Source organism: Hippoglossus stenolepis, chromosome 5, assembly GCF_022539355.2.
Source record: "Hippoglossus stenolepis isolate QCI-W04-F060 chromosome 5, HSTE1.2, whole genome shotgun sequence".
NCBI classification, from domain to species: Eukaryota; Metazoa; Chordata; class Actinopteri; order Pleuronectiformes; family Pleuronectidae; genus Hippoglossus; species Hippoglossus stenolepis.
In genome coordinates this window covers 848,541-864,506 of record NC_061487.1, presented here as the reverse complement: position 1 = coordinate 864,506, position 15,966 = coordinate 848,541, and the positions used below count along the sequence as shown (strand labels likewise).

Sequence of the window (15,966 nt, the reverse complement as noted above, 5' to 3'; positions counted from 1 at the left end):
TCACACACAATGTACCGAATGTTCCTCAAACATTAGAGAAGAGGGCCTAAGGGTATATGGTCATAGTTGGACATCCTACATATGATATAAGCCAAGCTTTAACTAGAAAAATATCAGTCATTCGCCATACATGTTACTGACAAATTGTGAACAAGAAATGAATAATAAAAGTTAATTTAAAAGGAGCAGAAATGCAGTGAATAGAGAAGGTGTTGTAATGGGACATAGGCAAAAATAAGGCCTGAAATACGTATTTCTTACCTGGGGCCAATTTTTGATATCACACTATTTTCCATCTACATCACAGCAGCAGACACACATTACCTCTGTTGGGCTATTCATGATTTATGTACCACAACTGATTTGATCAACATGGATCAAATCAGCTCTGTGTATTAGAGTTCCATTGTTTTACAAACATGTTTAAAAACAAAAAATTGCTCTACACTGCTGTTGAAAAGTGTATTCATAACACCTAAAATGCTAGATTTAAAGTAAGCAAAGACTTTAAAAGCTCATGCAGAAACTGACCGGCTGAAATAAAAGGCAAGCAGGCAGTAATGCTGCATACCCCACCCCAAAGATTACTCTACTTTCGTACTAGACCCTGAGCAGGGAAAATGATTTACCAGAACTAAATTTATATGTATATGGAGCTAAAATTCCCAGTTCCTGGGGAACGTTCCAGTGGTCGAAACAAGGCTTTAATCAAGTGTCTCTGTAAAGCTTGTAAAGTCTGTTTACTTACTCTAAATCTAGCATTTTAGGTGTTATGAATACACTTTCAACAGCAGTGTACAGCTATTTATTTTGTTTTCAAACATTTTTGTAAAACAATGGAGCTTTAATACACAGAGCTGATTTGATCCATCTTGAGTGTTGTCTGCTCTCTTTCCTCCTTTCATCATTTCACTTCAACTTTATCCCTTTTGTCAGAGTGAGGTGTGCAGGTGGACCCAAAATGCAGCACCAAGGTTCAGGTAACAAAACAAAAAAGTATTTTAATTCAAACAAAGGGTCTTGCAGAAAAGCAGGGTAAGAAAACCAAGTCCAAAAACAGAAAAATAAAAATAATCTAAACTAAGAGAAAATCTAGGAGAGAGGTGGTGTGACAACAGGGTGAACAAGAATAAGATAGGAAACAAAATGTACCAGGTAAAGACGATGAAGAGCGAAAGACGACGAACTGACAAAGACAAAGGGAAGCACAGAGACTTATTTACACAATGGAGGCAGGATTGATTGAACACAGGTGAAACACATTTGGGGTCAGGGCAGAATTATGACACCTTTGTCACACAAAGTGTAAGATTATTTTTGATACCAGCAGAATTACCACTGTTAAAAAACTAAACACCAGGAGAGCTTTAAAATAATTTATTAAGGTATTAAAACTGACAAATGTAAAATAGAAATGTGATACTTTAAAATAAGATGTCTCAGATAAAATGTGTTTAACCCTTACATGCTGTTCGGGTCAAATTTGACCCGTTTTGACATTTGATTTGACAGCAGTAAAAATACCCTAAATGTCATTCTTTTTGTTTGAAAGTTGATGGCTCTTCCTAAAGTGAACCAAAATTTACAAAAATGAAAAAATATTTTTATATTCTTTTGTACATGTGCTAAAAGTTTTTGTACATTGAGGCTGTTTCGGGTCAGATTTGACCCGTATATATTGAAATGGATTTTAGATCCACCAGTGTGGGTCAAATCAAGGAAAATGGTGGTTTTAGGGAATCTTGAAACTGTGAAACTGTACATGCTATGTGTGTATTTTTTATGGAAGAGTGGTGACAGACATCAAGGGGGACCTTCACACTGGGATGAGAACTGTCTGTGTTTCCACCACATTTGCCCAGGTTCCCACAGAGACAGGCACCTGCTGGTCTTTGAAGGGTCATGGGGGAATTTCGAAACAGTGAAAGACTAAAACAGCATAGGAGTGATTACAGTTGCATCTCAATAAATTACAATATCATGGAAAAGTTCATTTATTTCGATAATTCAATTCAAAAAGTGAAACTCATATATTATATAGATTCATTACACACAGAGTGAAATTAATTTCTTTTAATTTTGATGATTATGGCTTACAGCTAATGAAAACCTGGCCACTTTATTAGGTACACCTTGCTAGTACCGGGTTGGACCCCCTTTTGCCTTCAGAACTGCCTTAATTCTTCGTAGCATAGATTCAACAAGGCGTGGCGTTTAAACGATGCTCAATTGGTACTAAGGGGCCCAAAGTGTGCCAAGAAAATATCCCCCACACCATTACACCACCACCACCAGCTGAACTGTTGATACAAGGCAGGATGGATCCATGCTTTCATGTTGTTTACACCAAATTCTGACCCTACCATCTGAATGTCGCAGCTGAAATCGAGACTCATCAGACCAAGCAATGTTTTTCCAATCTTCTATTGTCCAATTTTGGTGAGCCTTTGCGAATTGTAGCCTCAGTTTCCTGTTCTTAGCTGACAGGAGTGGCACCCGGTGTGGTCTTCTGCTGCTGTAGCCCATCTGCTTCAAGGTTCGACGTGTTATGCGTTCAGAGATGGTATTCTGCAAACCTTGGTTGTAACGAGTGGTTATTTGATTTACTGTTGCCTTTCTATAATCTCGAACCACCAGCCCGTCTGGCATCAACAACCATGCCACGTTCAAAGTCACTTAAATCCCCTTTCTTCCCCATTCTGATGCTCGGTTTGAACTTCAGCAAGTCGTCTTCACCACGTCTAGATGCCTAAATACATTGAGTTGCTGCCATGTGATTGGCTGATGTCAGCGAAAGGAAGCATGAAGTGCTCTAAAATGTCCTGGTAGACGGCTGCGTTGACTTTGGACTTGATAAAACACAGTGGACCCAGCAGATGACATGGCTCCCCAAATCATCACTGACTGTGGAAATTTCACACTGGACTTCAAGCAACTTGGATTCTGTGCCTCTCCACTCTTCCTCCAGACTCTGGGACCTTGATTTCCAAATGAAATGCAAAATTTACTTTCATCTGAAAAGAGGACTTTGGACCACTGAGCAATAGTCCAGTCCTTTTTCTCCTTAGCCCAGGTAAGACGCTTCTGACGTTGTCTCTGTTTCAGGAGTGGCTTGACACGAGGAATGCGACAGTTGTAGCCAATTTCCTGGATACAGCTGTGCGTGGTGGCTCTGGATGCACTGACTCCAGCCTTAGTCTCCTCCTTGTGAATCTCTCCCAAATTCTTGAATGGCCGTTGCTTCACAATGCTCTCAAGGCTGTGGTTATCCCTGTTGCTTGTGCACCTTTTTCTACCACACTTTTTCCTTCCACTCAACTTTCTATGAATATGCTTGGATACATCACTCTGTGAACAGCCAGCGTCTTTAGCAATTACCTTTTGTGGCTTACCCTCCTTGTGGAGGGGGTCAGTGACTGTGTTCTGGACAACTGTCAAGTCAGCAGTCTTCCCCATGATTGTGTGTCCTACTGAACCAGACTTAGAGGCCATTTAAAGGCTCAGGAAACCTTTGCAGGTGTTTTGAGTTAATTAGCTGATTAGAGTGGGACATCGTGAATCTACAAAATTGAACTTTTTCACAATATTCAAATTTTCTGAGATACTGAATTTTGGATTTTCATTAGCTGTAAGCCATAATCAACCAAATTAAAAGAAATAAATGCTTGAAATATTTCACTCTGTGTGTAATGAATCTATATAATATACGAGTTTCACTTTTTGAATTTAATTATCGAAATAAAAAAACTTTTCCATGATATTCTAATTTATTGAGATGCACCTGTATATAGGGTGCACATAAGGAACAGATGTTATAGAGGTCAGAGGGTGCCTTGACACAGACACAAGATCTGCACCTGCAAGCATAAGCAATCTATCAAAAATAATCAAAAAATAACCAAATTAGAAGATACTTATTATGAGCTAACTGAGATCAATACATAGATCAAAACAGGGGTTGTGGTGTCATAAGATTATAAAGGTAAGTGAGCTGCCATTTCAGTTACTGAGTTAATGGCAGCTATAGACATACTGTGTAAGAGGCCCTTCATCTGATCTTCCAAGATGAGGAAGCAGATAGTGATTAGGGGGAGGAGGAAGACAACATGGAGGAAAACTCTGATTACAGCACCTCTGATGAAGACATTTATGTCGAAAAACAATGCTATCAGTTTGTCCTCACTTCCGCATCAAGTTACAGGCAGGGTGACAGCAGAAAATGTTATTTGAGTGACTCTGTTTTAACGGTTATAATGGTTACACATTTTTATACATGGTTATAATATAATAATGAATCCCAACAATTCCAGAATGTTCTTGCCATTCTCACTTTCAAAACAATCCAATCAAATTGTTATGGCTGTTATGTTTTCATGTCTTAGGTAAAACAGGACATGATATTGTGTGGTGTGTGATTTGGTGTAAAACCTCAAAAATAAACTCTCCCTGCTCTCAAACATTAATTTAGGATAAATAATCCATTAAGTAATGTCAGATAGGCTATTTATACATTTTAAATAAATCTGTAGTTCTAAATTTGGAATAGACACTTATTATGAGGCAATTCTGTTAATAATGTGAAGGCATGAAATATGAACAGGAAGTAAGGGTTAAGAAGTCTCAAAAATCAATATAAACCCATCCAAAAATGGAAAATGGTCTGTATTTATATAGCGCTTTTCTAGTCTTGATGACCACTCAAAGAGCTTTACAGTACAGTTTGCTGTTAGACTACTTAATTTCTTGTTTTTACCTGATATTGTCAAACCAGACCCGTTTTTTTAACATGACGTGATTCACAAATTACGTATTTTGTCCACAACGGCTTGCTATAGTGGGAATACACATACACTCACACACACACACGCCAGATAACAAAATATGTCCGTTCACGTTCCTTTTCTTAGTTTTCAGCTGGCGTCTCTCTCTGCGTCTCTGGTCTATCTGCCAATGTCTTCTGCCCGTGACTCTCTAACAGCCTTGTTCCGCTCCCCGTCTCGTCTCCGTCCCTCTTCCGCTCCTCTCCTCTCCGCTCCCCAACCTTCTTCTTCTTCTTATCTTCTTATTTTTGTTTAATGCCGGGTGGCACCTATGTTTAAGGTGCATTAGCGCAACCTACTATGCTGGCGTGTGGGTCAGAGTGTTAGGTCTGCAGAAATACATTAACAAAAAAAACAACCTTAAATCCTCTCTCTGAGAAGCCTGGCCTCTCGGATGACCTTGTCTTTAAAGAAGGTGTTCCATTCCATCCCAGCATTTTCTGCTCCAGACATCAACAAGTCTTGCAAAATCTAATAAAAAAGGGGGGGGGGACTACCATAACAATCACTTAATGTAAATCAAGTACTTTTCACAAATGTTTTCAAATTCAAACTTGTTACTTATCAGTCCCTTAGTGTCCAAGAAACGAGGGGACATTAGAAGTATGTCTGTCGACTGCTGTTGGTCATGGAGCATACAGCCTGACATTTGAATTAGAATTGAAAATATTAAAATAGGCCTGCAGCCTGCCACACACACTAGTGCCACCGAACTTTTTTACGCCTATGCGGAAAGACACATGCAGGTGATGTGTTCCAGTAAGGACGCTGTGAACGCACGATGCTGCCGTTAAACACAACACTGAGGATTTTTTTTTATGATACAGGTGTCATTCATTAAAAATATGTTAAAAAACAGTTCAACAGCCCAGTTTGCTTTGTGAAACTGTGAACACCTGGAGACTTTTGCTTGGTTGTCCCCTGTGTAGTGTTTTGTTTTTCAACAGCACCTGAAGGCAGCACCAAAAACCAAACTTATTTCCCCACCTGAGTGTGTGTGTGAGTGTGTGAGAGATCACTCCACCTCGTTCTAGGAGAGGAGAGAAGAGATGCGACATATGGATGCCACACAACTCACTAGAATGCTTAAACTCAGCCCTGCGTCCAACCAGCAATTTAGAAATCAGGAAATTCTCATGGGCGAATGAAATAAAAGTGACTGGCAGTTTCAAATGGGACAGAATAAAATTGGCCAATTGGGTGGGCAGAGTAGAAATTTGCTCCCTACGCACTCTGCAACCTCTCCCTCCTCTTGTGAAGTGAAACACGACATGAGAGACAGGCTGAGAGAGAACAGAGCAGGAGGATTTCCCACATCTATGTTACACAAATCGCCCGTGTGAAAATACAGAACAAAGTCTTTTGGTGTCCAATTACGGAATGATTCCGTATTTTACTGGGCGGTTGGCAACACTAGTGTATGTTGATAGAACTACAAACACTGTGAGCTAACGTTAGCTAACTTACAATACACACAGAAAGAGACATAATAACGAGTATAACTTTAATTTCATGTACGAAATCATGGAGTAAAATGCGAGAAGCCATCGAGTTATATTCAATGCGTTCAACAAGTTTGGGGTAAGCATGAACGTTGGCTTCAGCAGCTAGCTGGCTAGCAAGTTCGTCCAATCAAAAATATACAAATTCAAATATATTACACTGACAGAAAATCCCTCATCGTGTTACATAAAGGTATAGTTTGAGAAATAAAGTGGTAGTTTTACCTGCCTCACAACGAAGACAAAATGAAGACTGCGAGGTGCGGGAACAAAACAAAAAATGAATCAACAACTGGAGAAGTGTTGAGTCACTCTGGTCAACACCCAGTGAATGAACACGGAACTATTACACCGCCAAAGAGTATCCCTGAACACAAGCTGTAGTCGAAATTAGGAAATATACTCTTAACATGTAACCCTTTCACACCTTTTTCTCTAACTCCAGATTATTCAACTCCAGAAATTGTATGTGCAGTGTCAAATCTAGTGCTGAAGTGTGTTCATCTATCCTTCTCCTTCTCCCTCTCCCATCATTAATACATACCAAATTACAATCATCAAATAGTGTTTCTATTATCTCCCCATTTGTGTCTGTCAGTCTCCAACCCCACAATGTGCTATGTGATTTTAAATCCCCACACCAAAAGATATGATTCCTAGTCTGTCCTTGTATCTGTTTGAGTTTGTTGATTTCTAGCTTTCTGGGGTTATAGTAATTTATGATGTTCATTTGTCCATATTCCTGCTACAATATATTATTCCTCTTTCCCCTTTCTGACAACTCTGAATGCCTTATTTTCCTTGATGAATGCAGTGCACCTTCCTCCTTCCCCTCTACCCTATCGGTTTCTTCTGGCAGACCCAAAGTGCAGAACACAAACACAGTAGATAGATGGTAGTAGAAATGTTTATGGCTGAGGTGAAGATTGACTAAAGTGGTCGTCCTTCAACCGAAGGTCGGCGGCTCGAAACCTAGCCGATGCCGAAGTGTCCTTGGGCAAGATGCTGAACCATGAATGGCCCCTCATAGATGTTGAATGCAATGCGTTTGGAAGTCGCTTTGGATAAAAGCGTCAGCTAAATGTAATGTAATGTAAAAGCTGGAGTGGGGTGGGGCAGGCAGTCGAGACCAGAAGAAAAGCAGACTGATGGTGATCAGAGTGGAGTTGGTAGGCTGTGGCCGGAGCAGTTGAGGATAAGTAGGATGCTGAAAATGGTTGGTTTTTAGTAGTTTTTCCTTACTCTTGTTGAGGGTTAAGGGCAGAGGATGTCACACCCTGTTAAAGCCCTATGAGACAAATTGTGATTTGTGAATATGGGCTATACAAATAAAATTTGATTGATTGATTGATAAGCAACTGGTTCATCTCTGGTTGTTGTGGTGAGACCCTGGTGGCATTGACGTATGCCACAGTGGCGCCCAACATGGGGCTCCACGCAGCCAGAGACGTGGACCTGCAGGCGGAGATCACGCTGGCACGAGTGGTGGAGGAGTACGTAGCCATGTTCTGGGAGCAGGCAGCGGAGAGCAGACGGCGGCTGGAGGCTCTCCAGAGGCAAGCAGAGAGGTGGACAACGCTGGTGGAGAGGCAGACAATGCTGGTGGAGCGTCTTTTGGCCTGGTCGGGGCCCACTTCTATTCCAAAACCAACTTAGAATAATGTTCCCACCCATCACTTTTTCTTCTCTTAGTTGATTTTTCTGTTTAAATATTAATTATACATTGGACTAATTGGTTAGTGATGGCTCATTCTGTTCTCATTGGGTTTGGTAGTTGCTTCATGACACAGCCATAATCAATGTCTACTAGTGTGTTGTTCTGTGTGATAACCTTTGGGTCATTTAGACTATATATATATGTTACTGGACAGAAGTCTTTATGTTGTGTAGTTTTTCCAATCTTCCTGTCGCAGATCATCTGTGCACATTTATTAATTGGAACACCAAGGGTACAGAAAATAAGCCATGTCTTTTCATCATCTTGATGAACACTGGAAAAACACTGTCTCATATGGACGGCCAAAGTAGGAACACATTGGTGTGTGAATGCTGCATAGGATTTTCTGTTGTGAACGCGTCTGCTGCTGCTTCATATGTGAAAGGTAAACTCTGGACATGGTCACAACCCCATTGTCCGATTTTTCAAACACACAGACACACACACACATTGGCAACAAACACTTGTTAGTTAGTGGGGCAGCTGTGGTTCAGGAGAGCGGGTCGTTCTCTAACCAATAGGTCGGTGGTTTGATCACAGTCTTCCCCATTCCGCATGCTGAAGTGAGCTTGGGCAAAATACTGAACTCCGAATTGCCCCTCATAGAAAAAGTTCTGCCCATAGATGCATTGTATGAATGTGTGTGTGAATGGGTGAATGGCAAAAACTGTACTGTAAAACGCTTTGAGTGGTAATCAAGACTAGAAAAGTGCTATATAAATACAGACCATTTAGTTAGTGACGCGTCGTATGGAAGGTGGCTGCGCACAGTAAAAGCATGGACTGAAGAGCAAGCTGAAGCGAAAAAAATCGCCCATGATCTTCAAGCATACGTCACCATCAGTCGGACCGGGTTCCGGATCAGACCCAATGGCCGCTCTATACGGACCCAGATGCTATAATTCGATTTTGACGGTCCGTTTCTATTTAATCATGCACACTTTTTTTCGCATTTACGGTAGTCCTATTTTAACCTCCGCAGCTTTTTCCGTCTTTACAGTAGTAAATCCTGGAAGCACACAGTAGAGTTCACTTCACTTAACCAGAGAAAGTGGGAACAAAGAGGACATTTAAAGCTGTTTAGTTGTTCATGTTTGTTGAGATTGTTTATATGTGAAATGTAGTTATGTATTAAGAAAAAAGAAGAAATGGGAAAACTCAAACTAAATCTTTTTTGTTATTTTTCTAAAATTAAGCACTTTATTTTAAGATGCCTTTTTCTAATGCCCATTATTTTTTCATTTTAGTTGAAATGAGAAAAGAATATTTTATTATTAGAGTACATTTCAGTTCAGTGTGAAAATTAACAATAAACATTGTTGAAATACTATTGAATTATACTTACTTTATTTTATTTGTCAGTATTTGACTTCATACAGACATTGATACAACTACTAGGCTACTTCAACAACTATATTAATCGAGTAATAAAAAATAATCGTTAGATTAATCGATTAATCGAAAAAATAATTGCTAGATTAATCGATAAAGAAATATTCGATAGGTGCAGCCCTGCTGTGCACAGCCTCTTCATGGCCTGTGTGTGGCCCTGTTCAGACCTGGTATTAACATCTGGCCTGAATGTATGTCTTGTGACCACTTGTGTTTGGATCTGACTTACCTGCTCCATATGCAAATAATCATGTATCCATGTGTGCGTGAAGGCAGAGTGATCTTTTTTCAACCTAGTCTGAGTTTGAAGATGTGTCTGATGACATTGTTTGTGTGTTTGTGTGTGTGTCAGCGCAAGCGTGTGAGAGAGCGAAACGGGGGCTGATGAAACAAGGAGCTGCAGATCTTCTATGAAGATATAGAAGAAATAGTGTTAGTAGTATTGTGTCAGTACGATACGATATATTTTATATTGCTGTATGGAAATGTATCTTGGACTCGCGCTGCACAGATAAATGCCTCCACAGTTACAGTAAAAACAATAATCTAATTAGAACAACAAACAGACAGAAACAACATCAGATCACAACATTGCACATAATCCCAATTGCACTCAACAAAAATATTGCTCATGCATTGCACATAACACTCTGTGATCCGCCTCCGGAGCCGCGTTCGTGCATGGATCACAGCGGACATTTCGGCTGAAAACATGGTGTAACTGACACCGTTCCTAAATTCCTATGGATTTACAATTGATACATTAAAGGGGACATAGCATGCCCATTTTACCACAAGTTGATATGGTTCCTTGGGGTCTTAATGAAATGTCTGTAACATACTTTGGTCAAAATACCACAAGGATCATTTCAAACAGCACCCTTTTTACCCTGTATAAAACAGCCCTCCACAGAGTGACCTGTTTTGAGTGCCTGTTCCTTTAAATGCTAATGAGCCAGCTCCCCCCTCCCCCCTCTCCCCCCATGATTTTAAACGATATAAATTACATATTTTATATGATATAAATTATCAAATATGCATCCCATACTTTGTATTCCCCTTCTGTTGTCCTGGAGTTTTAATTTTCCCAATCACATAATTAAATGTCCCCCTCTGCCCATCCACTACAAGCACACAAGCAGACAGACAGAGAGAGACAGAGAGGGGTGGGGGGGGGGCTATGAAGACCATCATTTACCCCCGAACCCCGACATTCAACGGGTACAACAACAAGCGGAGAAAGCAGAATCGCGGGCTGACCTTATATATACAGTCTATGGGGCTGACCAGCGGAGAAATGCACGTCCCGTGTGAACAGCCAGGCGGCTGCGTGCTGGAGAACGGCGCTGCGCTGCCTCGCAGCTGCGCTTCCACGTCCGGTGTAAAATCGGCGTAATGAGTGGGGGGGCTCTGTGTGTTACAGTAGTGCTGAACACTGCGGAAGTCCTCCACACTGCTGGCTGTGTGGCGTTGACACAAATTCCAGCTCACGCATGGGAGAGCGAGCGGTCGCGCCCGAGCAACTGCTGCAGCCTCCCAGTCCCAACGATCCAGACAAATGCCACATGTGAGTGAATCGCGGGCTGACCAGCGCGGAGAAATGCTTGTCCCGTGTGAACAGCCAGGCGGCTGCGCGCTTGGGAACGGCGCTGCGCAGCCTCGCTGCGTCCGGTGTAAACCCGGCGTAACGAGTGTGGGGGGACGGGGGGTGGGCCAAGACCATGTAGGGAGACTTCCAGTGCCTTGTTACGACACAAAACCCAGGAAGCTCATTCGAGTCACTCAAGCATGACGTTTCTGACTTAGAGGAACCATAACAAAACGCTTGAGTGTTTTTTTCCCAGAGTTTTTGGGTTGGTAGACATGCCAGATACCCACATTAACGTGTAGAAGCACTAACAAAGTGGAATTTGCATGCTATGTCCCCTTTAAACAAAAGGGACCATGTTAATAAACCTATAGAAGTTATTATATGATGATGATGAAGCGCTGGCATGCTCCAAACACCGAACCAAACCAAGACTGTAGCTTCAAGATGAGTTACAATGTCTACAGGCAGTGTAACAAAGAAACACCAATCTGAGTTTAAATGCAGTGAGAAAGGTAATAATGCTTTATAATCATGTGTGGTACACTGTGTGAGTGTGTCCTTACAGCATCCTGACGCACTGACAGCCTCTCACAGCCAGGGGGACTCAGAGAGAGATGGAGGGGGTGGGGGCGGTCCCACTGGAAGGGCAAAGCTTATTTGCATGAGCTCCTAAGGCCAATGGCTAGACTGGATATGGGGACTATCAGGATCCAAAGGAAGTGATGTGTTAGGTTACAAACTCCTCCCTCATTTCCGCTGCAAAGAGAGAGGGAGGGGGATAAAGACACCCAGTGAGAAAGAAGGGAAGAGCAGGGCTGAAGTAAATGGGCCAAGTGGCAGTCTCATTCTTGCTGTGTGAGATCACGGGGAGGCATAATGTGCTTTGATCTGCTTCACTACAAAAAACAAGACTGAACGAGACAATAGAAGAGACACAGAAGAAAAAGGAGGGAGGACAGGAGGATATAGGAAGGAAGGCTGGAGGGTGGAAGAGGGGACTTTTTTGGGATCTACTCTAAGCACCAGTCGGAATCTAGTCGGAAAAGTGTGTCACAGGGGCTGAGAAACAGCCCTTTCTTGGAGTAAACACAGCCGTCTCGCTGCAGAAGGGACAAAATGAACTATCTGGTGAGTGTGTGTGTGTGTGTGTGTGAGAGAGAGATTTCAGTGTGTGCATGTACAAAACACTGCCTTTGGCACTTTTTCTTTTTTAATTCTGTGGCTCTTTTGGTGTTTGTCTACTCGTTCATCCTCTGGGGTTCAATTTGTGTGCGTGTGTGTTTGTGAGAGAGAGAGAGAGAGAGTTAAAGCAGGACCTGCTATACCCAGCTATGCACAAATTGAGTAGTGGGGTGAGAATGAAGAAAAGGAAAACGTGAAGGGGGGAGGAGAGGGAAACGAGTTAACATTATCCTCTATGGATTCCTACCTTTGTAGGAATTTGTGTGTGTGTGTGTGTGTGTGTGTGTGTGTTTTTGTGTGTTTTTTGTGTGTGTGTGTGTGTGTGTTCGGGGCTAAAGGTTTAAGGTCAGTTCACACCGGTTGAGGAGACCTCACTGCCCTCTCATGGAATGTGCAATGAAAAAGAAGACTTTGAGGCCATTGAATATAAAAAGTAACATTTGAATACGTGAAGCAAAAATGTTACCTTCCTTGTTTGGTATTCTGAAACACATACAAATTGAGTTAAAGTTTTTCACTTGCTGCCTGTAATCCTCTTGAGAGCTTTCCTTACTGAATCCATATGATATACAGTGCATGTTTTCTCTTAAACTTTGGTATCTGAATCGCTGCAGTACAGATGAGAACACACAGCAGATTGCCTTAGCCCTCATCACAGTTAACTGTTCGGGTGTGGGTCTGCTCTCTGCTTGTTGCTGTCCAGCATACAAACACATGCCTCATTGGAGTATGGAGGGAGAATTAAAAAGGTTATGGCTATGGGAGGAGGGAGCGAAGACGGAAGGAAAGAAAGAAAGAGGGAGGCAGTGCCTTGGTCTGTCTTTGTGCTGACTCAGAGGAAAGTGGAAAGAAATGTAGGTTTTATGGCCAGGGGACAGAGGGAGGTGATCGGTTGGCTGAGAGAGAAAAATGCTACATTAGAAGACAAGCAGAAATAGAGGCCGGAAGAGTATGAAAGTGATTTAGTAAGTCATAGAGGGGTGGAGGGGGGACACATTTGGAAGAGAAACATTTTTTCTGTGAGAAAGGGGAGAAAATAATGGATGGAAGAAGAGGAGTAATGATAGAAAGACAAAGAAACCGGCAGAAACAGTCCTTCCCTGCTATTGTGTGAAAGGCCTCTGCATCAGTGTTGGCTCACTGCACATGTTATACCACAATGTGTGTGTGTGTGTGTTTGGGGTAACTACACAGTCAGGAATGTGGCAGACAGTGAAATACTGTGGAGCAGATTGCTGTGTATACGAGTAATTACATGCCCGTAATTAGTGTGCCTATAAAACAACATTAAACTCTTGTGGAACTCAGAGATGGCTGTGTCAGAGCTTAACACTGACTAAATAACACCACCATGTTGTGTCAGCTTACTCTCATGTAAAGTAAATTTTTTACTTTTAGTGGAAAATTTGTCTTTTTAGCATCAAGGCTCTGACACTCAACAACAATTGGACTGAGTTTGTGTTAATCTGTCCCTGTGATAATGGTTATTACTTGTTTTCCATGATTAAAGACATGTGCAATGTTAAAATCAGGTCAAGTATCCACACTCTTAATATGTAGCCGATTTACGCTCATCTTCTCCCAGAGCAACCCCACTGTAGAATTATCATGAATTTTACTTTGAACTGGGCATGAAGTATAGAAACTTGTAAGTAAGTAAGCTTATAAAAATTTAATTATTAGATAAAGATGTCTCTCCAGAAGAATGCAGTATGGTCAACTGCAAGACGCGGTCGGATCTACTCAGGATAATTGCATTGATTCAGGTGACTTGACACTTGTTGAAGTGAAATGACAATGTTACATGATGGGAACAGTAAACTAGTGCGAGATAACACTAAAGTATTGTGAGGTAGCACAAAACTATTTTGAAACACGTATTGAGAGAGAGCACAAAACAAATTGTGAGGTAAAACTAAATCCTTAAAAATAATTCCCTATGATTCCTTGGGGAGCTCTGTAGATTCCCTTACACCTGCGTAAAACGGTAAAACTTTATTATTTATTTCTGTGACAGATGGTCACTAGAGATGGGTTCGGTCTAATATTGTTATCGGGTTCCGATCCTTACACAAGTCAATTATCGGACATGGGACCGGCTTCCTCGAACGTTCGGATCCAGATTTTATAGTCGTCTTTATGAATATGTAATAATGCCATTTTATGGCCATACCCAAAATGTTTGGGCACAAATTCATTAGTTAATTACAAAGTTCTTTCAAAAATATTCATTGGTCCTCATATTTTATGTCTTCCACAAGTGTTATATAGGCGGAGCTGGACCGGAGCCATAACGTAATAAGACGGGCTGCAACTGAGAAAGAGGTTAGCTAACTCAACATGTCGTTTGTTTGGAGATATTTCACACTTGAAACACAGACATCAAAGACGGCAACTTGTAATGTGTGTAAAGCCATTATTCTGGGGGGTGGAGGATGTGTCGCATCGTACAATACAACCAACTTAATCCAGGTATCGGAATTGGATTGAAAATGAAAAAAAGCGGATTACTGCATCTCTAATAGTCACTGTGTGTGTGTGTGTGTTTGAAAGAGAAAGAAAAAGCGAGCAAGGAACTGCGTGTAGTGAACATTGTTGTGTGGCGGGGAGGTAGAGAAGATTAGATCGAGTGATTTCACTTGTGTGTAGGTGTGTGAGTGGAGCTCTGAACATTTTGTGGGGTAGAAGCTGAGCAAGCTGTGTTTGTATAAGTTTACTGGAGGGCGGCTGCTGTTTGCATGCTGTGCAGGGCTGCCGATGATGAATATAGGCAGCGGGATTCTAGGCCAAGGTTCCTGCTACGTATGGCTGAGGTAGTTACAGCAGAAATTTAAGAGTAACTTTGTCCGCTCTTCAGCCAGGTCACAAGGCTCTCCTGCTACTGGTGGAGACACCTTGCCACCAGACCAGAGTGGAGAAAGGCCCTCCCAAATCTCTGCACACACCCTCAGATTTTTTCTAAACTAAAGTAAAAATCTACGCTCGTCTATGTAAATGGTTTGTATTTATATAGAGCTTTTCTAGTTCTGATGACCACTCAAAGCGCTTTACAGTACAGTTTTACATTCACCCATTCACACACACATTCATACAGTGCATCTATTAGCAGCACTTTGTTGTTCTATGAGGGGCAATTCGGGGTTCAACATCTTGCCCAAGGACACTTTGGCATGCAGATGGGGAAGACTGGGATCGAACCGCCGACCTTCTGGTTGGAGGAGGACCGCTCGACCCCTTAGCCACAGCCGCCTATGTAACCAACTATTTTGAGTGTTAGCTTCCATATATTTCTACAGTTCAGCTTGTAAAAAAAAAGGTGAAAGTTGGCATACTTTTGAATTTATGGGTGCAGATTCAGAGAGAGGAGCGATCTAATTCAATGAATTCCCTGATCTGAATGGCTTACTGATTCAAATATGTTTTTTATATTGGCAGTGAATCAATTAATAAGCTGCAGTGATATTAAAATATTTGCACTGGTAGCCAGGGAAGAGGCACAAATGATATTCAAAACCACTGAAAAGTGATTTTTCATAAAATGCCCCTCTTAAGGAACTGCAATATCCATATATTCAATTCAGTTTCTTTTGTATAGAGCCAAATCATAACATAAATGATCTTAAGGCCCTTTACATAGTAAGAGACCAAACAGTTCCCACAATGAGCAAGCGCTATGGCGACTGTGGAGAAAAAACTCCCTGGAAAACTGGAAGAAACCTCGAACAGAACCAGACTCAGTGTGCGGCTGGGGTGAGTGGAGAC

At 41.6% G+C, this 15,966-nt stretch overlaps 1 protein-coding gene across 3 annotated transcripts in view; it reads left to right on the top strand.

Annotated features, from left to right (window-relative positions):
* Positions 1-15,966, top strand: part of bcar1 (BCAR1 scaffold protein, Cas family member) — a 106,261-nt gene that overhangs the window by 29,547 nt on the left and 60,748 nt on the right. The window contains exon 1 of one of the 3 annotated variants that reach the window (XM_035157693.1): positions 11,770-12,150. The exons of the other annotated variants lie outside the window; for them this stretch is intronic. Coding sequence (XP_035013584.1) covers positions 12,139-12,150 — 12 coding nt within the window. The 5' untranslated portion in view covers positions 11,770-12,138. Of the gene's footprint in view, positions 1-11,769; positions 12,151-15,966 lie in introns of those variants that run through there. 3 annotated transcript variants of the gene reach the window in all.